The following is a 24031-nucleotide window of genomic DNA, read 5'->3' on the forward strand; positions in this document are numbered from 1 at the left end:
ACCTGCTTCCTCCAGTATCTTCACAAGGTCCTTTGCTGTTGTTCTGGGATTGATTTGCACTTTTTGCACCAAAGTACGTCCGTCTCTAGGAGACAGAATGCGTCTCCTTCCTGAGCGGTGTGACGGCTGCGTGGTCCCATAGTGTTTATACTTGCGTACTATTGTTTGTACTGATGAACTTGGTACTTGAAGGTGTTTCAAAATTGCTCCCATGGATGAACCAGACCAAATAATCTGTCTGTAAACAATTGTTGGAAAAATTACTTGTGTCATGTACAAAGTAGATGTCCTAACCGACTTGCCAAAACTATAGTTTGTTAACAAGAAATTTGTGGAGTGGTTGAAAAACGAGTTTTAATGACTCCAACCTAAGTGTATGTAAACTTCCGACTTCAACTGTATACTCACTGCTCTGACCTGCTGTCACACAAACAATGTCAACCGCTTTCGTTTCACTCTACTGGCAGCGACGACCAAAGCAAAAAATAAGATCTTCAAAGATAAACAGTACGTGCGGAGAGGCATTCTTCTTATTTTTTGGATCAACATTTATTTCTGACTCTAATAAGGAAGTACAAATTTGGCAGTGTGTATTATTCCATGAGCAGCATCAAAATGTGGCTAATATTGTCATAAAAACACAGCAGGCTTTTCAATTTAAATTTTCATCTAACCTAGTAGGGTATAAGGATCACGTATTAACAATAGAAATATAGATGATATCTCCTGACCTCGGCAAGTTTTTCTATGCTAATATGAAGTGGACAGTGTAATGCCATGTACGTTCAGATACAGAGAGCGAGGGCCCCATCACTTGTTTGTGTGATATAGAATTTTCAAGGCTTCTAAGAATGACATCAGGCTCTGTACATTAATACACCGACATGAGACCCTGTCCCCTGCCACAGCTGTTCCAAACCCTTCTCCAATTAATATCGAAATGATCACCATCCCTCTGGAATGCAGGGGTAGAGGCTCTTTGTATAGGCTTATCAGCTTGGATTATCAGATAGAAGGCAGACAGTAATGTACCAGTATTAAAACAGAAATAACACAATAGCAACTCATACGCCACAAGGTATGGAGCTAGTAAACAATGTTTATCTTGTTAATCTATCTGCATCTCTCTCTCTCTACCTCCTGGCTAGTGGGGCACATACATTAGCACAAAGCATGGCTCTTCAGAAAGAGAAGGGGGAAGTAGGGACATAGAGAGAGCACTGTGGAAGCAGACACACAGAAGATCCTTTAGGGAGGTCTGCAGGCTAGGGACAGAGCATTGATAGGGCGGTGTGTGTGTGTGTGTGTGTGTGTGTGTGTGTGTGTGTGTGTGTGTGTGTGTGTGTGTGTGTGTGTGTGTGTGTGTGTGTGTGTGTGTGTGTGTGTGTGAAGAGAGAGCTGTGTTAAGGGGCCCCAATAGAACCAGGGAAGCCCTAACATTTAGGGGGCATTTTGGGGATTCAGGGCTTGAGGTTTCATGTTGAGGTACTCCAGCACGAACACCTGCAGGATCTTGTTGAGGTTCTCGATGGTGGAGCGGTCCAGGTTCTGCTCGTTGTCATCAAACGTGTGCCACACAGAGGGGAAGGGGGTGGGGATGAGATGGAGGACGTGCACACCTGAGAAGAAACCAGAATACAAAGCTCATTAGTACCCTACAGAACACAGCCAAGCTTATGTCAGACTCAGTGTGTTAGTTTACCTCTGTTGAGGAATGGCATGTGGTCATCCTGCACCGGACCCACCGGCATACCGGGCCAGAAGTACTGTACATTGTTTGGATGGTCCTTCAGGTGGCCCGTGTTGTGCAAACGACGCTCTGAAAAGAGAAGGAACACTCAACATAGTGCAAGAAGAGACAGACAGCGCGAGCAAGGCTGATAGAATAACAGAGATCAGAGAGTGAGTGCTCACCGATGTTCTGCATTCTGGTGAGCCACCGGGCAGTGTTGGGGAACTGGTTGCCAAAGCGTGGGCTGGGGCCTCCAATCAAGTCTAAGAGCAAAAACAGGTCCTGGAGGACAGGGAGAAGGAAGGGAAGACGAAGAGGAGAGTGAGGAGAGGAAGAAATTGAAGACAAAGGATCCCCTCAGCTCAGTGTTTGAGAGGGTCCACCAGCCAGGTCTCGTGGGAAAGTAATTCTCCACAGCCTGGAGATAACTCCCTAAAACACCACTACCTCGAAGCTTTGAAATGAAGGATGACATCATGCTTTCCACCGCGCGAAACACTACCAGAGCCGGTATTATGGGCGGGCTTAGGGGGCCGCCCTCCCGTACCTCCTTGCCCGGCCAAATAAAATATTTAAATATTGATAATTTATTTGACTGAGACGAGCGCCGATAGAAAGACGCATAAATCTCAGATAAACCATCCGAGCGAGCGAAACAGTGCCCCTCTCTGTATTATTCACATATTTCTTAATGTCTTCCTTTTTACTTTTTGGATTATGTGTGTATTGCTAAGTATTACTGTATTGTTTTGTATTACTAGGTATTACTGTATTGCTCGGTATTACTGTATTGTTTTGTATTGCTCGGTATTACTGTATTGCTAAGTATTACTGTATTGCTAGGTATTACTGTATTTTGTATTGCTAGGTATTACTGTATTGTTTTGTATTACTGTATTGTTGGAGCTAGAAACACAAGCATTTCATTGCACCTGCAAATCTGTGAACGACCAAGAATCTGTGTACGACCACTAATCTGTGTATTTGATTTGTATGTGTAGCCCATGTATCCGGCATGTTGTACTCCTTTTTGGCCAGACAGCATCAGATACATGGGCTACATACAGTAAGACTCAGGGAACTGTTTTGCTCGCTTGGATGCTTCTCTGGTGAGATTGTTTCAGCCACTTGTGAATCTAAGGAAAGTTGGTGAGTTCACAGTGTCACTGTCTGTAGTGTCAGATAAACATGTTCGCCATTATGGAATTATTTTGGAAGAACGTGCGAAGGTAACCTACTGTTTTGAAGTGATTTGTTTGACAGCCCGACAAATACATCCTCCCCCCCAAAAAAATGCCCATCCAACTGACTCATTCTGGCGCTAGTCCTGAACACTAGCACCATGCCAAATTCATGGCCCCTCTCTAAAACACACATACCTCACTGCAGGACTATGAGCCTCTCTGAAACAGTCTCCTTTATCTCTTCCCTGACAGGAATGGTGCTCTACTTGTTTAAACAACAGTAGTACTATCTCTCCATAGCTAGGATACGGCTAGAATACCAAATAACACATCTTATATTTATTTGACATAATGTTATTGTAGATGGCATGATAAACGTCCAAATATATTCCACGACTCAAGCCTCCCTAATGGTTGCTTGTCGAGGCTGAAAGATGTGTTTATAAATCGAACATATGAAGGACAGAGGCTTTAAGATGTCCCTGCACTGATACTGGGTGAATATTAGGTCCCCATATGCTGAATTGGCTGAATTTGTGCTCAGTTGTTTGAATATGTGCATGTAATGCCTGACATACAATGCCATGCAGTTCGTTGGTGTCTGTGGCTCCAGGTGGGTGTGATGTGTTCTCCATCTTCTGGGCCAGGTGGCGGGAGCCGTACAGGGAGTCTGTAGAAGTCCACTGGAACAGAGCCTCCTCTCCATCAAAGAACAACAGCTGGAGAGACAGGTTGGGATTGGATCCCTGGTAGGGGATGAGCGGGAGAGTGAGACAGAGAGAGAGAGAAAAAGAGAGGTGGGGGCCAGAAGGTGAAAGAGATGTTTATTAGTCACTGCAAACAGTACTTGGGGAACTACTGGTTTGAACGTTTAGCTTTGCTGCCACCTATTGGCTTAAACAAAACACTGCTATGAAGAAATCGGTATTCAGTTTGTTAATTCAGGGTGGCCTTTGTCACTGTCTGTAGTGTCAGATAAACATGTCCCCTGGCCTGACCCTATGGCTGCCCCTGTCACTCAGGACCCATCCCCTCAGATTGAGGTCAGCTGACCCATGGAGCAGGGCAGCACAAACAGCAATGTGAGGAGGCTCTGTGACTGCTATGTCCATCTCTTTTCATCTCTCAGCATCCTGCAATTCTTTGTTGATCTTGGCTACAAGTGTGTAAATATTTTGAGTGTGTTTTTACTAACTTTTCTGATCTAATATTGCTCATCAAACATAAATTATTGTACAGACTAAAGTGGGCACATGAGACAATTCTAAACCTTTCCCCACCTTCAGAGTCTTCAGCTCCTGGTCCAGAGCCCGTACCAGCTCCAACATCATGGCACAGGGTACAGCTGAGTCCGTGGCACCCAGAAACTCGCGCCCATGCCACTGGGGAGGGTAGTACTTGGAGTCGTAGTGGCACGCCAGCACCAGACGGCGCTTGGCGGAAGGGTTGAGGGTAGCGATGATGTTGTTGAAGGTCATGGGACCGTAAGGGGTGTGTGACTCAAACTTGTCCTCCTTAACATCCCAGCCTGCCCTCAGAGAACCCAGAGTGCTCTTGATGTGCTAGTGGGAAACGGACATGTTGCACAATTAAATTGGGAAACGTTTATCCTGGTAACTGACTATAAAGAACTGACTAAATCCCCTCTCCTTCATACACAGTACACTGACGAGTCTAATCACGCCAATGACATTCTAAGTAGACCGCACACAGTCGATTGTTCATGCTGTCAGCCATGGGGATACCGACCTGTTGCGCTGCCAGGCTGCCTGCAGAGTTGGGGTACCGTGTCACTAGCAGAGGCCTGAGGTCCCTCTGCCACATCTGGTTCAGGTCTGTGTGTGACAGGACCCTGGTGATGTCACTGGAGCTGAGGGTGCTGGGCTTGTGGCTGATCTAGACAGACAAGTGGAGAAGAGAGAAGAATGCACAAGATAATCAGGATTAGCGGTGCTCTGACAACCACGAGGACAGGAACAAGTGGCTTTTCTTCATTACCACCTGTTTAGTTGAGACAGAGGCCCTGGCAGAGAGGCTGTCATTGAAAGAGGCACCACGGATGCTCCTCATTAATCACAATCAGTTCAGCCGAGGTAGATTAGTTCAACCTCCTCAGAAAGCATTTAACAAAGACAGCCATGTAGGGAAACTAAGACCATGGCTAATCACTACGGCCTTGTTCCAATATCTACAGTGTGCAAATGGAAATCTACAGTTTAGAACACTGTGAAAGGACATTGCGCTACATTTGCAACTTGCACATCTTCAAAGTAGATGTGATGCATTCAAATTGAGGAAGAGGCTAGGCAGGAAATACACATGACGCATAGATCATCAGTCTCTTAATATACTGTAGCTTTGTCGAATATCTAGAGTACAGGACATAGGCTACTGTATGGTTTCAAACTGTCGGTTTACACCTTGCTATACAATCATTTGTATAGTGTGTCTGGCTGATGTCTACCAAGACAAGCTACAATACAACACAGTATTTGCTTTATTGGCCCATTTGCACATAGAATTTTTTGTTGTTGTTGCTGTCACAGTACCCAAGCTACTTCATTAGACAAGGTTAACCAATCGTTGAAAACCCCAAGGTTACCCAACAATTGAAAAATCCAAAGTGATGCAAGTGAGCTAGTTTATTCTTGTTTTCATATAGGAATGATACACTGTGTGTACATTTATGGTTTGACAAGACTGTTCATGACTGATTTGACAAGGTTGTGTATGCCTGTTGTGAACTCAAGCACCTTTGCTGCGAGACATTTCAGGAGACAAGAAACAATCCCAGATCCAGGAAACATGATTGAAGGTTTTAAATAAACTGGCAGGTTACTACAGCTGCGGCTTGTGTGAAAGGTATGCTCGCAGGCAGCTCAGAAATATGAAGGGTGCTTGCTAATACATTTCCCCTGCCTCTCACAGGTAGCTTCCCACAGATAAATGATGGAAAGATCTTTTATACCTTCTTGGAATACAAAGCATATCACAATTATTTTGTAGGCTTGATGATGAGGGAGAAAAACAAATAAGCCTTAATACCATTCTAGGAAGAAACCCATGGACACAACAAGGTATAAAAAAAAAAAAAAAAAAGGTATTGATCATATTCCATTCCACCTGCCCCGATCGTTTCTGTTTGGTCTCAAAGTTCACCTGCCTCTTGTGCAGTGATCCTCTGTTGTCCTGGTAACTGGGACTGAGCGCCAGGACAATAAGTGGTGAATAAGAGAAAAAAAGATGGTGAATAAGAGAATAACACCAACATTTCAACACCCTACCCCTGTAGCCTACACTGTGCTCTGAAGATCAGCAGCTCTCTATTGATTCAGTGTATAATTTGCATGTGGTGATCTGGCTGAGGAGATGATCTGTGTTATGAAACTGATGTCTGGGTTCTCTGGGGCTCAGGCTGAAAGGTCAACATCAACATGAACAGAGCATGGTCTTTCTTCTCTCTCCATTTAGCAGGTTCCATTGCAAAAGGTTATAACAGTGTGGGCTAATAACATATTAACACATGGGCTATTAACCAATGAAAAACAGTAATACACTGGTTATGAACCTGGTGATTTATATTTCAATTGGTCACAATCGTGTTTTGTTATAGGATTACCTGTTGAAACATGCCCAGCATAGGCCTACTCTTGTCATTTCTCTGCCAACCATCCCCATGGTTTGATCACAGAGACCTAAAGACAACACTGTGGGGATACTGTATTGCAATATCTCTTTCCAAGATGTGTGCTTTAAGGGAATGGGCTCACACATTGATCTGAGAAAGGGTTAAAAGGGGCTCCACTTTAGATCTATAAATATCAAGATCTGCAATTGGTGGATCAATGATGACTGTGCTGCCATAGCAACGAGACAAAGAGAAGAGAGGATGAATCGCATGGGACCTGAATGGCCAAGCACCCTTTATCTCCAAAGAAATTACACATCTCTTGCAAATGAAGTGTAGGCCTATTAAGAATGCATTAAATGCCATTTGAGGTGAGAGTTGTAAAAACAAACTGTGGTTTATTGTTATTTTGAATGGATTCTATTATTTAAACTACAAACCTGTGAAAATAAATGCTTTGCAATATTATTAAATATAGATACATTAAAATGCAAACATTCTAAAGACTGCCTGTCTATTGTCTCTATCGCATTGCCTTCTCTCATCTCTCGTTAGTCATTCATTGCCTTTTTGCCCACCTGTCCCTTTCGAAAATTACAACTTTGTGACATATTCTACATTAATGTAGGCTATAGCGATCATATATGTTGTGCAATAGAAAGGAGGAATTTAGTAATAACTTTTTTGGTTTTGATAAAAGCAACAAGAACATGCACACAATCACTGCACCGTGTACTGTAATATTTGTTGTAGCCTACCTTATCTTGTGTCCATGGGACCTGTGCTCTCTGTCCATTGATAGTATCGATAAATGTTGCACAAATGCTCACTACATAAAATAAATGTATCAGCGGACTGGAACGACGTTCAGTCATCGCGGCGGTTTCTCTCACTGAACATTCAAAGCTTCTCCTTCCTCTGTAATCTCGGATCATGTGAAAAACATGAGGGAGGACCAGAGGCATTTTACAGGCGTCACTGTTTGTTTTTTATCCCAAGGCACCACAGAGCAGAGTCTATTTATGTGAAATTGCCTTTTTGGTTTCATGTTTGATTTGTTGTGAAGGCTTCAATTCGATTTAGCTGATAATAACATATTAGATCGAGAAAAGCTTGCATCTATACATGTATCTGCATTTTATGAGGCAAGGTAATCAAGCAATACAAGTAAACGATTGTAAGTTAAAATGTAAGCATAGCCTTTCCAAGTGAATTCGTAATTTACATTTGAGATATTTCAATTAGCCTACTTTCCTATAGTAAAGTAATCAAACTGTGGGAACTGAACTGCGCAGCGACAACAGCGTATGCAGTGCCTTGATCTCCCGCTTGATTTGATGTGGCGCAGGAATAGACTACAGTCATTGGGAAAGCACCCCCAACTGGCATCATCTCACGTGTGTCTCTTCTGTAGACCAGGAAGTGCGGAGTCCGACTTCGACAAATGACAACAAACACTAATCACTAAAACAGTTGCAATCAGTACGATTGTGGCATTATTTCGCTAACTGTGTAAGAAATTGTATCTCACGTGTCTTATATCCTATTGCAGCTATGTCGGAAGAGGTTTCCTGTTTGAAGTCACGACATGGAAAAACATATCGTTTCATTGAAGGATAAACTGGCACAATTAGGAAAGGTAGGTTTCTCATTACATTGATTGAATACCAGTAAGCTAGTTAGCTGTTGCCTAGTGCTTGCTGTGGCTATCAGCAGACAAAGTTACAGTGTGGGGTTGGGTTTGAGCATAGAGATAGATAGAGGACTCTAGTGCCAAAAAACCTGTCTTAGCGCCTTTTGAGGACTTACTCAATTTTAAAGTAGTCAACAGGGTGGGTAGTAAGGATGTGACAAATGGAACATTTTGCTTAAAGTTTAAACAGACATTTTTTTGTAATCATTTTCTTCCCGTTAAAATTATAAGAAAAAATCATTAATTTCCACATCAATTTACAATACAGAAAAATAGTCCTATAACATATGTATGACCGCTAGGGCTGGGCAATGAAGTTATATCTACCGCAATCCATTACAGACATAGAATGCAGCTACAGTAATATGTTGATAGTGACAATTGGTAACTTTAAAAAAAGTGACAGTGGAATTCTGCTGTGGCATAACATTTAGGAAAAAACACTAACGACAAACATCGCTGATTGATGTGTTGCTGTGTTGTTTTTTATGCATTTTTTTTATGGTATGGTAGCTAGATATGTTTTATTTCTACTGTTAAAGTTGTGTCCTGTTTGTTTCTGGTATCAGAACAAAATAGTCAGCACATAGTAACTTCTAATTAGCTGTACTTTAATTAATGCAAACACGTGTATGGTAAATATGTCGTTCGTGACACCTCGCAGGGCAAACAGAGAAGAGGGCGTCACATTCTATTGTTCTCTCTTTTATACTCTGACAGAGATAGTTCCCGCTCAATGCTGGCCTGTCAGAGGGAGGAGGAGCGTGGTTTAAACTTGCTCCTCCTATCGTCGGCGTGCAGGCAGGTCCCAGCCTAGTGACGCACTTCCTGTCGCCGGGTGTCGTTCTTCCTGTCTTCGACAGTTGATTTATCCGTAGTTTATATACTTAATATTGTAGCATAGCTTCCCGATATATTATAAAGGTTATGCATACAAATAGCCAGTTCAACCCTAACACTACTAAATGTCTTGGTAAGTCACGGTATTTAACAAACTTTAATTAAAGTACACTGAACAAAACATAAACACAACATGCAACAATTTTAAGGTTTCTTCTGAGTTATAGTTCATATAGGAATATAAGAATTTCAAGTTGCAACGTTTTAACGTTTAAACATTCACCCCCATAGTGGGAAGGATCACATATTTCTATCTGGGTCATCAGGAGGGATCAGCCAATTAATTATGATTGTGCGCAAACATTCCATAACTGCAGGTAGCAGTAAATCGCCAACCTTGGCTTTATACCTGTTGAAACAACACACTCCAGGTGGCAGTAAGCACACTGTCAGTTTGTTTTCCAGATCATAGAAGTAGTAGAAGAAAATGGACTACTAGATGGCCTTAAATTCGCTGCCCGTATGCAGATGCCATAATGGGACAGATACAAAGAAGAGTCCTCTATCATTCTCTATGGGTTAGAGTTAACAAGACCGGATTTGGAAGGAGAGCCGAGCGAGACTAGTTAGCCTACAATTCAATTGACTTTATATCGCTTGTCAACTTATGAAGTGACATTTCACATTGTCTATAATAACCACAACTTTTATTCTGAACCACTAAATACACCATATACGCTCTCTCCATTCTTTCTCCACTGAAATCAGATCCGTTTGACAGCAGTGGTGGAACAAGAGTTTTATACATGGGGTAGCCAGGGGGTGGCCAAGGCTACTTCAGGGGGTCCATAGACCATGACAGAAAATGTGTGTGTAACCCTAACCTGGCATCTAAGGAGCATGAATGAATCCTATGATTGCTGATTAGAGGTAGAAGTGATAATTCACTTAACCCGGAGTTCTCAATGTGGTAGATAGTGTGGTCCAAAAGGGTTACTTCACTAGAATTCTTTAACATACTATGAATAGTCAGTGTCTCTACCTCGGAACTGCAGCTCAATTTCTTTCTCTCTCTCACACACACACTGTACTGCACTGTACTCACATACAGGAGAGACTTGGGTCACTCTGTTTTCATGAATATATCATCTGGGTCTATAAGTGTTGAACATCCCAAAATATTTTCAGAAAACAAAGCTCAAGCACCAAGGAGATAAGATAGCATTTGTGTGTTACATAAATTTACAAAAAAGTACATTTACCAAAAAACACACTGCAATTTGACATACCAGGTATCAAGCAGAAATGGACTTGAAATGGACAAACTTACAGTATCATATTTATGCTCATATATATTATGTTAACTAATAGCAAAGAAAAGTTTTGGAATTGGCCTACTGAAGACCAAATGAAATGTGTGACATGATACCCTTTGGATGTATCATTTTAGAATGTCAGGACACTAGCTAGTACACAGTGCAGGTTTTAATCATGACCAGAGGGACAGCCTAAGTGCCAAATTATCCTAGGTATATTTAAAACAGCATAATTCTACGGTTCTGGTGAGAACTGGCAAAATGTTTCACAAACTCATCCATGTTGAAGGAGCGTGCCCTCCTTGACTCAACACAGAGAATTCCGAGGTGACTTAACCTGTCATCAACCGTTGTTGTCCTAAAGTGTGTTTTAATCAGTTTTCAAGCTGAGGAGTTTCTCTCGCAAGAAGCACTGCTGACTGGTGTAACAACAGAAATCTTACAAAGTCAAAATAGCTCATGGAAGACCTCTTTATAAGGTTCTAGAAACACAACAAAGTCAAGGAGAGTAGACGGTCTGTCTCTTCCACTTTTCTCTCCTATCAAGAAGCCGCTTGGTTTGATGAACCTCATGTTTGAGGTCATCTAAATCTGAATCAAAGGTCTGAGCAAAGGCAAACAGAGGCTCTTCATTCAAGAATGTTGTACTCTTTGGGTTGAGAGACTGGACCCCTTGCATTATCTGGCAATTCCTCTTTGAAAAACGCCTCTGCAGCTCAGCTGTGAGACAGTCAAGCACCTGATAAAAGATAGCTCTTTGGAAGCTCTCACCATCACTTTGGTCACTATTTTTCTGTCCTACATTGCTCATCACTGAGTCGGGAAATCTTAAGCTTGTTTTAGGTTGTCTTTTACACACTGTTTGTACACTTATTTTGCAGTGCTCTGCAATCTCTTCAACCTCTTTCGATAGATCTCCAAAGTAACCCTCACTTCTGTAGTCCTGTAATGTGTCCTTAAGGGCACCTACTAGATCCACAGCCCTTGCTAGGTCAAGAGAGCTTGATTGGAGCATGTCAGAAAGACATTTGGCATCACCAAGCACTTTACAAAAGGTAACCAAAAACCCTAAGATTTACATTTCATTCTGAGAAAGAAGGCCCCTTGCCTCCACTGATCTATCGCCACTATTTTCAAGTCTGATATCCTGTAGCACTCTTAGAACTGCTGGAAGCCTGTCCCTCAGATTACGGCATGCCATGTATCTGCATGCCCACCTTACATCCATAAGTCTCTGTAGTTCCCTGGGCTGCTGCTGTGGATACAGCTCTTTCTGAACTGCAAGACACTTGAGATGAACGTACGAGCCAGATACAAAGTTATAAAGCTTCTGCAGGAGAGCAAAATAATTAACTGCCTCAGGTACTGATTTGACAGATTCAAACAATGTGCATTACAGTGCACATAAAATGCAAATCTGGCACTGTTTTAAATCCGTGCAGACACACCAGAATGCTTTCCGCTCATGATGGATGCACCATCATAGCCTTGCCTCACAAGATCATTTCTGTAGTCCATCCAATGTTTTTCAAGGCAATCAATTAGCAATTTTGTGAGACCTGCTGCATCTAAGCTTTCAGCTGACTGAAAGTGTAAAAAGCTTTCGTGGATGGCCCTGTTGTAATAGTACCTCACAACTAAAGACATTTGTTCTTTTTTCTTTACATCCTTGATTTCATCTGCAATTACACTAAACACTTCACTTTCTTTTACTTCTCTTATTATTTGACTTTGTACCATCTCAGCTAAACCCTCAAGAACTTCCTTCTGGATTTGGTGGCTTGTGTACTTAGCATTGCCAAATGCATTCATCCTTTTCTCTGAGAGTGTCACGACTTCCGCCGAAGTCGTTCCCTCTCCTTGTTCGGGCGGCGGTCGACGTCACCCGCCTTCTAGCCATCGCCGATCCACTTTTCATTTTCCATTTGTTTTGTCTTTGTCTTACACACCTTGTTTCAATCCCCCAATTACTTGTTCATTATTTAACCCTCTGTTCCCCCATGTTTGTTTGTGAGTAATTGTTTGTCTTGTATACGGTCCGTTATTGTGGGCTCGGTATATTGTGTTTGTATATGTGAATACTTGAGTAAATATGTTGATTACTTATATCTGCTGTCCTGCGTCTGACTCTCTACACCAGCTACACACAGGCCGATTACAGAATTACTCACCAGTCAAATGGAGTCAGCAGGAGCAGACGCCCTCCCTGTGGCGGTAGAGGAGCGCGTCCAGCAGCACGCAACCATGTTGCAACATCTGGGCACCGCCATGGATCGCGTGCTGCAGACGATGGATCGTTGGGAGAGAGGACGAGGTTGTCCAGCGCCTCCACCAGCCCCACTACAGCAGGCCCCACTGTCCACCCCTCCTTCACCCGGTCCCAGCGGGATTCAACTTGCGCTCCCGAGGGAGTATGATGGGACGGCTGCTGGATGCCAGGGGTTCCTACTCCAGCTGGAACTCTACCTGGCGACCATCCATCTGGCTCCTTCAGGACGTGAGAGCGTGTCCGCCCTCGTCTCCTGCCTCTCAAGCAAAGCCCTGGAGTGGGCCAACGCTGTATGGAGTGAAGGAGACGCGGTGTTGGACCATTATGCAGAGTTCACCCGCCGCTTTCGGGCAGTTTTCGATTTCGGGCAGTCTGTTCCACCTGAGGCAGGGGACGAGGAGCACGCAGGATTTCGCATTGGACTTCCGGACCCTGGCCGCCAGCGCGGGATGGAACGACAGGGCCCTGATCGATCACTACTGGTGCAGTCTGCGCGAGGACGTCCGTCAGGAGTTGGCCTGCTGAGACACCACCCTCACGTTGGACCAGCTGGTTGACTTGTCCATCCGGCTGGACAACCTGCTGGCTACCCGCGGACGTCCGGATCGGGGCCTGTCAATTCCATCCCCCAGCACCTCCGCTCCGACGCCCATGGAGCTGGGAGGTGCTGCGCTTAGGGCGACCGGAGGAGGGGCCATTCCCTGCACCATCTGTGGCCGCAGAGGGCACACTGCTGGTTGGTGCTGGGGGGGTTCCTCAGGGAGTCGAGGCAGCAGGCAGGGCACTGTCGTGTCACCCCAGGTGAGTCGGCACCAGGCTCACCCAGAGCCCCCTGTTGCTCACATGTATGTGTTTATTACATTTCCTGAGTTTTCCCAGCATTCCCAGCAGAAGGCGCTCGTAGATTCAGGCGCAGCTGGGAATTTTATTGACTGTTCATTTGCCCATAGTTTAGGGATCCCCCTTGTTCCTATGGATATGCCCTTCCCTGTGCACGCCCTAGATAGTCGACCATTAGGGTCAGGGCTGATTAGGGATGCCACCGCTCCACTAGACATGGTTACGCAGGAGGGTCACAAGGAGAGAATCAGTCTCTTCCTTATTGATTCTCCTGCATTTCCCGTGGTGCTGGGCCTACCCTGGTTGGCCTGTCATGACCCCACTATTTCGTGTCAACAGAGGGCTCTCAAGGGGTGGTCACGAGAGTGCTCGGGGAGGTGTGTAGGAGTTTCCATTGTTGCGACTACGGTGGAAAGTCCAGACCAGGTCTCCACCGTGCGCATCCCCTCAGAATATGCCAATTTGGCTCTCAGGCGACTCAATTACCACCCCATCGACGGGGGGATTGTGCGATAAATCTCCTGGTAGACGCAGCACTTCCCAGGAGTCACGTGTATCCTCTGTCACAGGAGGAGACTGCAGCTATGGAAATATGTCTCCGAATCCCTGGGGCAGGGATACATTCTGCCCTCCACTTCACCTGCCTCCTCGAGTTTATTTTTTGTGAAGAAGAAGGATGGAGGTCTGCGCCCATGTATTGACTATCAGGGTATCAATCAGATCACAGTGCGATCGAGTCAATGCATGGGGCGCGCTTCTTCACAAAATTGGATCTCAGGAGCGCTTAGAACCTGGTGCGTATCCGGGAGGGGGACGAGTGGAAGACGGCATTTAGTACCACCACAGGGCACTATGAGTACCTCGTCATGCCGTACGGGTTGATGAATGTCTTCCAGGCCTTTGTTGATGAGATTTTCCGGGACCTGCACGGGCAGGGTGTAGTGGTGTATATCGACGACATTCTGATGTGCTTGGTGCTTGGTCGACTTTTGGAGCATGACCTATACGTCAAGGCTGAGAAATGTCTGTTCTTCCAACAGTCCGTCTCCTTCCTAGGGTACCGCATTTCCACTTCAGGGGTGGAGATGGAGAGTGACCGCATTTCAGCCGTGCGTAATTGGCCGACTCCCACCACGGTAAAGGAAGTGCAGCGGTTTCTAGGGTTTGCCAACTACTACCGGAGCTTTATCCGGGTTTTTGGTCAGGTAGCGGCTCCCATTACCTCATTGCTGAAGGGGGGACCGGTGCGACTGCAGTGGTCGGCTGAGGCGGACAGGGCTTGTGGTCACCTGAAGGCTCTGTTTACCTCGGCTCCCGTGCTGGCTCATCCGGATCCCTCTTTGCCGTTCATAGTGGAGGTGGACGCATCCGAGGCTGGGATAGGAGCCGTGCTCTCTCAGCCCTCGGGCACGCCACCAAAGCTCCGCCCCTGTGCTTTCTTTTCGAAGAAGCTCAGCCCGGCGGAGCGAAAATATAATGTGGGGGACCGGGAGCTGTTGGCTGTTGTCAAGGCTCTGAAGGCGTGGAGACATTGGCTTGAGGGGGCTAAACACCCTTTCCTCATCTGGACTGACCACCGCAATCTGGAGTACATCCGGGCAGCGAGGAGACTGAACCCTCGCCAGGCAAGGTGGGCCATGTTTTTTACCCGTTTTGTTTTCACTCTGTCCTACAGACCAGGTTCCCAGAACGCTAAGGCAGACGCACTGTCCTGGATGTATGACACAGAGGAGCGGTCCATGGATCACACTCCCATCCTTCCGGCCTCTTGCCTGGTGGCACCGGTGGTGTGTGAGCTGGACGCGGACATCGAGCGGGCATTACGCACAGAGCCCACTCCCCCCTGGTGTCCAGCTGGGCGCCTGTACGTTCCGTCTGCTGTCCACGACCGTCTGATCTATTGGGCCCACACGAGAGCGTTCATGGAACGTCTGGGGGTCTCGGTCAGCCTCACCTCAGGTTTTCACCCCGAGAGTAACGGGCAGGTGGAGAGAGTAAACCAGGATGTGGGTAGGTTTCTGCGGTCATATTGCCAGGACCGGCCGGGGGAGTGGGCGGCGTTCATCCCCTGGGCAGAGATGGCCCAAAACTCACTCCGCCACTCCTCCACTAACCTCTCTCCCTTCCAGTGCGTACTGGGGTATCAGCCGGTTCTGGCACCTTGGCATCAGAGCCAGATCGAAGCTCCTGCGGTGGAAGAATGGTTTAAGCGCTCGGAGGAGACCTGGGACGCCGCCCATGTGCACCTGCAATGGGCCGTGAGGCGGCAGAAGGCGAGCGCCGACCGCCACCGCAGTGAGGCCCCGGTGTTCGCACCGGCGACCGGGTCTGGCTCTCGACCCGAAACATGCCACTCCGCCTGCCCTGCTGGAAGCTGGGTCCGCGGTTTGTGGGGTCATTCAAAGTCCTGAGGAGACTGAACGAGGTATGCTACAGGTTACAGCTTCCCCCAGATTACTGTATTAATCCCTCGTTCCATGTGTCTCATCAGGCCGGTGGTGGCTGGTCCACTCCAGGAGTCTGAGGTGCGGGAGGTTCCTCCGCCCTCTCTGGACATCGAGGGGGCCCCGGCATATGCTGTTCGAGCCATCCTGGACTCGAGGCGTCGGGCGAGGAGCCTTCAGTACCTCGTAGAGTGGGAGGGGTACGGTCCGGAGGAGAGATGCTGGGTGCCTGTGGAGGATGTCTTGGACCCTTCGTTGCTGCGGGAGTTCCACCGTCTCCACCCGGATCGCCCTGCGCCTCGTCCTCCGGGTCATCCCCGAGGTCGGTGTCGGCGCGCTGCTGGAGCCGCGCGTCAAGGGGGGTACTGTCACGACTTCCGCCGAAGTCGGTCCCTCTCCTTGTTCGGGCGGCATTCGGCGGTCGACGTCACCGGCCTTCTAGCCATCGCCGATCCACTTTTCATTTTCTATTTGTTTTGTCTTTGTCTTACACACCTGGTTTCAATCCCCCAATTACTTGTTCATTATTTAACCCTCTGTTCCCCCATGTTTGTTTGTGAGTAATTGTTTGTAAATACGTTGATTACTCATATCTGCTGTCCTGCGCCTGACTCTCTACACCAGCTACACACAGGCTGATTACAGAGAGGGTCATGCTTTGCTATTTCTTCTAAGATTGTCAAAAAATTACCCTTGTTGTGAGAGTCATCAGACTCTCGATGACCTCTCTGCGCTATATTTTGAGTGGCAGTTAATAGGAACACATCTGCAATTGTTTTAATGCAAAGTACAGTTTTCCTCCACTTTCTTTTTCCGGTCCTCATTTATGACATCTAACATTGATGAGTTGCTGTCAATAGCCTTTAATGCTGATTCCAAGCATATGTTGCATTGATATGATGTTCTGCCTTTCGAATGGAGCTTAAACCCAGAATCTTTAAACGGCGCCTTTTTCCAGTTACAAAAACCTGACTGTGATATGATGGCAGATTCAGGTGTATTGGGCAGAGAAAAATGCCTACAGGCGAAACAATAAGTAGAATCTTGACTTACAGAATATTCAAGCCATGAATTGTCTTTATACCAGGAGCTGTTGAAAGCCCTTTTCCTAGTATCATGCTGAGTTCTGGGAAATGTTTTCAAACACAGCTGTACAGGACCCTCTTCTCTGGATCTTGAAATGTCTGAAATACACGTTAAATAATGTGTCATATCTCTATGGAAATGTATAATTAAGGGATCTACAAGATTAGATACTAACAGCTGCTAACTAAAATGTGTAATTTAAAGTATAGGCCTGGCCTACCATTGGTTCCTTTTGGAAGAGAAGTCTGTTATCTCTCCCTTTCTTTTCATGTTTAATTGACCCTATGCAAAAATAAGACAGTCTATGTTTACATCTAAGCATCCAATTACCCACATTTTAGTCCAATCTCAATCTTAATTACAAATCCCCATTATCATAACTGTACCTTAACATCAACTACCAGCCTAAGTTACTAGTTAGATCATGGCTAGCCCTACTCTGCAGTAAGTAACTTAGCTAGCTATAATTTCTTACACCTTTACGATAGCAAACTGCAAATTGTGGTAGTCTTTTGAGTAACATTAACAGGTTGATAATAACAATTGTTCGTTTTGAGTTCAAGTACAAAATTCTAACTGAGTTTATGGATTTGAAATTGCTGAATGTTAACTTGCTGAACACTGACAGCTGTAATTTACTGCGCTGTATATGCATGTTTTACTAGCACAGATGTAAACATGTTAGGCTAAATTGGGAACTGATCTATTATCTGTTAATGGAGGCAAAGGTCTAATGTTAACTTACACAGCGACTCAACTTTCGTAAATGTTGATCAGGAAACCTAAACCCGATGCTAAACCTTAAATCTTACTTCAAATATGATGTTTTCACCAGTCGCGAAAAGAGTTCTTCTTATTCTTCTGTATCTCGCAACGAAGTAAATTTTCTCTCTTCCTCAATTTGAAAAATGCGCCGTTGAACGTCAAAATAAATGCTTCTTTCAACAAGACGTGAAATGAGATGTCAATCAGCATCAAACTGCCAGTAGCGAATTACATTTTGGTGTGGCATCCGGAGTGGCCAATCAGATGTCAGGGGTGTCCAGTGCCACCCCGGACACCCCTCTGGCTCCGCCCCTGTTTGACAGGTCTACAGCTGCAGGAGAAAGTGACAACACTTCCACCTCTGAAACCCAAGGCAGCCCTGTCCAATGAAGACATCATGCGCTACAGCAGACAGCTTCTGCTGTCAGAGCTGGGTGTACAAGGTAATAATGGCAGCTTTCACCCAATCTCTGAAATAAGGGTATTCATTTAGTGTGACATTATTGAACACCTTATTGAACACATCCTTTACTCTCTGCAGGCAGGTCAGCTGAATCTCTCCCAGACATCAGTGCTGGTTGTAGGGTGTGGAGGACTAGGCTGCCCCCTGGCACAGTATCTAGCTGCAGCAGGAATCGGTAGGTAGACCCCGTGTGGCTCAGTTGGTAGAGCACGGTGCTTGCAACGCCTGGGTTGTGGGTTCGATTCCCACGGGGGACCAGTATGGAAATGTATGCATTCACTACTGAAAGTCGCTCTGTATAAGAGTGTCTGCTAAATGTCTAAAATGTAAAAATGTGGGGAGAGAGAATATCAGTAAGTTATACCCTCAGTAATGGTCAATGATTCAGATGCTGTACACCCAAATAGATATAGCCTCTCCATGGAGCTGAATCACTACGAATCAACATAGCATTTGGCATATCACAAATTATTAGGTAAGCCTACATGTAATACACTTTTCAACCTCTAGGGATATGCAATACTAATTTAATTTAACCTTTATTTAACTAGGCAAGTCAGTTAAGAACCAATTCTTATTTATAATGACGGCCTACACCGGCCAAACCCGGACGACACTGGGCCAATTGTGCACCGCCCTATGGGACTCCAAGTCACGGCCGGTTGCGATACAGCCAGGATTCAAAGTGTATGTACACTGTTATACCATGGTTCCATCCCTTTATAACCCCAGGGCGTGTGGGTCTGCTGGACTATGACGAGGTGGAGCTGAGTAACCTGCACAGACAGGTGCTCCATGGAGAGGACAGCCAGGATCAGGCCAAGGCCCAGGCTGCTGCCCATGCTGTCAGAAGGTATAGGAGGCCACTGGGGCCTGCACAGGCTGCTGCAGTACTGTGATTAACCTCTACATCATAGCTATAGCCACTAGGTGGTGCCATTTACCCAAACAGCAATGGCTTGTTCTCAGATCAAATCAAAATGTATTTGTCACATGCTTTGTAAACAACAGGTGTAGACTAACAGTGAAATGCTGATTTACGGATCCTTTTTCAACAATTAAAGATAGAGAAGAAAAAATAGAAATAGTGACAGGAGGAATAAACACACAGTGAATAACAATAACGAGTAAAAATAACATGGCTATATACAGGGAGCACCAGTAACGAGTCGGTGTGCAGGGGTACTAGGTCATTGAGGTAGCTATGTACATTTAGCTAGGGTTAAAGTGACTAGGCAACAGGATAGATAATAGACTGAGCTGTAGCAGCAGCATATGCGGAGTAGCAGTGTGTGTTGTGTGTGGCGTCAGTATGCATGTGTGCGCATCTTGTGTGTGTGTGTGGGTGTATGTGGTGTGTTTGGGTGTCAGTGTAAATATGTCTGAGTAGAGTCCCGTGTGTGTGTGCATAGTCAGTGCAAGAGAGTTTGTGCAAAAAAAAGGGTCAATGCAGGTAGTCCGGGTAGCCATTTCATTAGCTATTTAGCAGTCTTGTTTAGCAGTCTTATGATAAACTATAGTCCCCCCTCTTTTTTGTTAGAGTGAACATACAGTACATGAATGGTAATGCAATTGAATGTTGAAGGGAAAATATGTAGTTACTACATCCATTTTGGGATTTATAAATGAATGATATGTAACCATTGATTCTTAAATAATATAACGTATAAATGCCTCTTAGTTCAACTGTCGTCCCCTATCAGAACCCAAAATATAAGCTTGTAAACGTGAACAAACACTATATAGCCTCAAAACATAGCTCTGTCTATGAATTTAAGACTGGTTACATTTCTCCAGCCCCACCCCTCAGCTTTTTACCAAAACAGGGGTGGAGAAAACGCTTTGTTATTGTTTTAACTGTTCATTGCTTCTTTTAGGCTTTAGGTATTCAGAGGAAAATAACATTAGCCAGCCAATATTCTTTTCATAGTTTCTTACTCTCCAAAATTAGTTAGATATAAGGGGCGGGATGGGAGAGCGTGATTTGGTTTTAATGCGAATGGCCTTGTGTCTGTCCTTTTTATGTGTGTACAGGTTGAACTCCACAGTAGAATGCATTCCCTACCACCTCCAGCTCTCTCCAGAGAACACCTTACAGCTCATCCAACAGTATCCTCCCTCTCCGCTTTGAGCCTTATATTATCTTACAGGAAGTAAAGAAGAGACTTTACTATCTGTCACAGGTGTTCTGTGTAACCAAATCCAAGAGTCAAACAATTAGCATAACACTGACTTTCTGAGGCAAAATCACTGCATTTTTACTCCTTGACATTATCCACCTCATGTACGACATTGTGGCTGACTGTTCAGACAATGTTCCCACCCCCTATCTGATAAATGATGCCTGTGTCCTCAGTGGCAAGTGCCTAGTATCTGCCAGTGCCCTGAGAATGGAGGGCCAGGTAAGGATCTAGTTACATTTAAGTGACAAATGACTGACTAGTAAATGCCATATGTTTACTGCTACTCATCCTTTGTGCACAGTACCCCTGTTGTCTGTGTCTGTAGTTGACAGTGTATAACTACCGTGGAGGCCCCTGCTACAGGTGTTGGTACCCAAAGCCTCCACTCCTGGAGAAAGTGACCAACTGCTCTGACGGAGGGGTCCTAGGAGTAGGTGAGTCCTCTTCTGATCCATGTCTTCACCCTTTGATAGAGAAAGGAATTGATTATTGACGTTTCACTCTTTTGTCTCAGTACCAGGGATCATGGGATGTTTCCAAGCGTTGGAGGTCCTGAAGATCGCCTCAGGACAGGACTGTGTCTTTCCCAGTGAAAGCTCCCTGAGTCACTCCACAGCCCCACTACAGTTTATCTACTGTACAATGAAATGGCACGTTATGCTTAGTCATGGTGCTGACTGGATGAAGGAAAGCCTGAATGAGTCAGTGTAGCATGGGAAGGAAGGGATCTTTCTTAATGACCATGCCCATCTGATAAAGCTAGACTAAAAGAGAGGAAATTCTGTAGATTTGCTGGACCTTTTGAGATATGTTTCTGAATATACAAAGACCATTTTAAATCAGTGAAGTGGGTCATGCTGTGAATCATGGTGATGTGTGTCAGTCAGACAGGAGCCCCTTCCTTGACTCAGTGTGACAGCTTCCTGTGGCCAACAGCTGTTGATGTTTGACGCCCAGGATGTCAAGTTCCGGTCCATCAGGCTGCAGGCCAGCTGTGCTGTGTGGGGAGAGAACCCCCACTGTCACACACTTAGTGGACTATGAGAGGTTCTGTGGGTCTGCTGCCATAGATAAGGTCAGGGGTTACTGAAAAGAGGGCACTGTGGGCAAAGCATTGATCTTGCATATTCATTGTTAAGGGGTTAAGCATTTTAAAGTAAAGGGGATTTTAAATTAAATCTGAATTGGCAAAAGTGTTATCACTCACCTTTAAACCCCTTATCAAATACACATATCGTATGGAATGTTAGGCCAGGAAAGTGTGCTCATTACCTATAATTCAGATAAATAGCAGAGATATACACTGTATGTCAAAAGGAGTTTTCTGTACTTTACTCGACTAAAAAAGCTAAATAACATTCCCATTTTCCATTAATTACAGGAAAATGTTGTTTAAGTGTTGGCTTTGAATATATTTACCTAATATTTTCTGGGCTTTCTTTCAGTGTTGAAAACTAAACCTTCTCTCCAAAGACCAGAGGGTATCCGTGCAAGTAGAGTGTAGTCCGTGACTTTCTGTTTTTTGACGATTATTGCATGATTACCCATGCTTGACTTGGGCCAAACCTCAAATTCTCTACTGCTTGAGCTCCTGTTCGTCTTATAGAATGTTAGCTCAAAAGTACTGTGGAGCTCCTGTACCTAAATGGAAACAGTACCAGCACCCAAAATAAGTATCGTCACCTATTTCAGTCCAAGTCAAGGACTGATGATTACGCTTGATTTTCTGTGATTCGTGTGCATTCATAAACCCGGATTAAATCAAAACGCTGACCCAACCCTAAGTGGGAAATGACTAAAACGCGATTGTACGTATTCTACGGAAAATAATAACCTTTTTTTTGGGGCCCTGACAGAAATGGTTGTTTGGATTTCTGCTAAATTACAGCTTTCAAAACAATTTAGCCATTAAGAGAAAGTAGATGAAGATCGTGATTGATTGGCCTATAATAGTGATTGTGCAAGGCCTGGAGTCGGAAACAGTTTTATTTCCTATAATTGTAATAATGTGACAAAACGTTAAGCTTACTCCACCCAACTCAACAACAAAAAAAGGCACTATGCAACTATAGTTATAGAAAAGTTATCATCCAAAGCAGTTTGTCATCTTTGTGTCATCTCACAGAAAACTAGCAACTTCAATTCTGACGTCGCAGACCTTTACACCTGACATTAACATTAACAAAGTGAAGTGTTGTAGGTGACCATTGACAAACATTAGAATTTCTCCTTTCTATTGCCAGGAGCATGAAGCTATAGTGGACAACACGGCTCCTCATCTCCTGCTGAACGTGCGCCCTCTAGTGGTGGATATATGTTACCTGCCCACCTCCCTCAGTATCCTTCTGCTGACTGAATGCCCTCCGGGCATTGTACTCCATTAACTATATACAATTAGCAAGATATGGAGTTAGTTAGAAAGCAGTATTCATATCCTCCTATTAATTACATCTGTCATCACTGTGCTTTCATAGCTGTTCTGAATTAGTAATCAAGTAATTGTCCTCAATTCAATGGTAAAATGGTTTATTTCCTTATATCATTGCTAGACATTCCTCTCTCCTGTTTAGAGAACAGCAACAGTGAACACATCCATGTGCTGAAGGAGAGAATTGGCCAAGTGAAAGAGCAGATGTCGAGTGCAACCCAGGTCCCAGGTAACATGACTGATCTGGTCTCCATCTAGCTCCGCAGGTCACAACATGCAGAGGCTCTTCAATGGCTAGGCTTATGGAGCGGCTCCATATTCACTGAACAAACAGGAGTCATTTGAGTTCTAATTAAGCCTGTGTAGCCTTGTCCTGCGAGGGTATTCGCTTATTTTGGACAGTCAATGACGGGAGTTGATGGAGTTGCTAGGTGATCCTTTTTCCAACACAAAAATATACCGTCATCGTGAACAGCTGGCCTCTTTTTATTGAATATTCATCTTGGTCTTTATTTCAGCAGAGTGTATTTCCTGCAAACCTGTGTATATTTTGCTATTAATGAGCTCTTTTAATGGCTAATTTCTGGGAAACACTCTGTTCTGTAAACAGTTGACACAGTTTAGTTGAACTGGTACACATGACACCCTTTTAAGTTTCAAGAGTAAAAGAAGTCATCATGTTCATAACACACCTAATAGTGATTTTGAATTAAAATACCATGCAATAGCTCTGCTTCTGGACAAGCATCAAACAAAGAATATTCCCGACCCATTTTATTCATTCAACTCACGTAGTCTCGCATAGCCAGCCAGATGTCGTAATCTTGTGAGAAGCCGGGAAATGGAAGCTGCTACTACTCATTTTGATTCGTTTGTGTTTCCCTGCTGCAGTTTATGTGATCTGTAAGCTGGGTAATGACTCCCAGAAGGCAGTTCAGGTCTTGGAGAGAATGTCAGGTTCTGAGGTGGACTGTGTCACTGCGAAGAACATCTGTGGGGGACTGATGGCCTGGGCCCAGAAGATAGACCCCTCTTTCCCTCAGTATTGACTCAACGTCACAGGTTCTACACTGAGGTTTCATCACGGGAAGCTTAAAGATCATGTAGGTTTTTCTGAGAGTGTGAGAAATCATTGGTCCCATATTTCAGTCTGTTTCAAG

At 44.8% G+C, this 24031-nt stretch overlaps 1 protein-coding gene and 1 pseudogene across 3 annotated transcripts; one reads left to right on the forward strand and one right to left on the reverse strand.

The window, feature by feature from the left end:
• Positions 1-524: 524 nt before the first annotated feature.
• On the reverse strand, positions 525-7540 carry LOC106610795 (glutaminyl-peptide cyclotransferase). 2 transcript variants are annotated; one of them, XM_082955640.1, is made up of 8 exons: positions 7303-7540; positions 4666-4812; positions 4197-4478; positions 3495-3662; positions 1915-2014; positions 1703-1819; positions 1393-1619; positions 525-1326 (listed from the first exon to the last, which is right to left on the reverse strand). In XM_082955640.1, exons 1-7 carry the CDS (start codon positions 7507-7509, stop codon positions 1441-1443), a joined length of 1200 nt encoding a protein of 399 aa, XP_082811766.1. In that variant the 5' UTR covers positions 7510-7540; the 3' UTR covers positions 525-1326; positions 1393-1440. The 2 variants fall into 2 exon arrangements, with proteins under 2 accessions (XP_082811766.1, XP_014065859.1); XM_014210384.3 differs by having other exon boundaries at positions 525-1619.
• Positions 7541-7906: 366 nt separating this feature from the next.
• On the forward strand, positions 7907-24031 carry LOC106610796 (adenylyltransferase and sulfurtransferase MOCS3-like; annotated as a pseudogene). The gene is made up of 12 exons (XR_014378704.1): positions 7907-8183; positions 18121-18240; positions 18339-18435; positions 18993-19113; positions 20295-20369; positions 20545-20662; positions 20769-20877; positions 20958-21020; positions 21363-21518; positions 22687-22780; positions 22993-23100; positions 23763-24031. The product of XR_014378704.1 is annotated as an adenylyltransferase and sulfurtransferase MOCS3-like (transcript).

The sequence above is a fragment of the Salmo salar genome, chromosome 09, assembly GCF_965601325.2.
Source record: "Salmo salar chromosome 09, fSalSal1, whole genome shotgun sequence".
NCBI lineage: Eukaryota > Metazoa > Chordata > Actinopteri > Salmoniformes > Salmonidae > Salmo > Salmo salar.

Excerpts from the sequence above, each read along its gene's own strand:
- LOC106610795 (XM_082955640.1), bottom strand. The coding sequence starts at position 7,509 with ATGCCTCTGGTCCTCCCTCATGTTTTTCACATGATCCGAGATTACAGA. Across the intron at positions 2,015-3,494 it reads CCAACGAACTGCATGGCATT|GACCTGTTTTTGCTCTTAGA; the intron begins GTATGTCAGGCA and ends CCTGTCCTCCAG. Across the intron at positions 1,620-1,702 it reads CATGCCATTCCTCAACAGAG|GTGTGCACGTCCTCCATCTC; the intron begins GTAAACTAACAC and ends GTTTCTTCTCAG.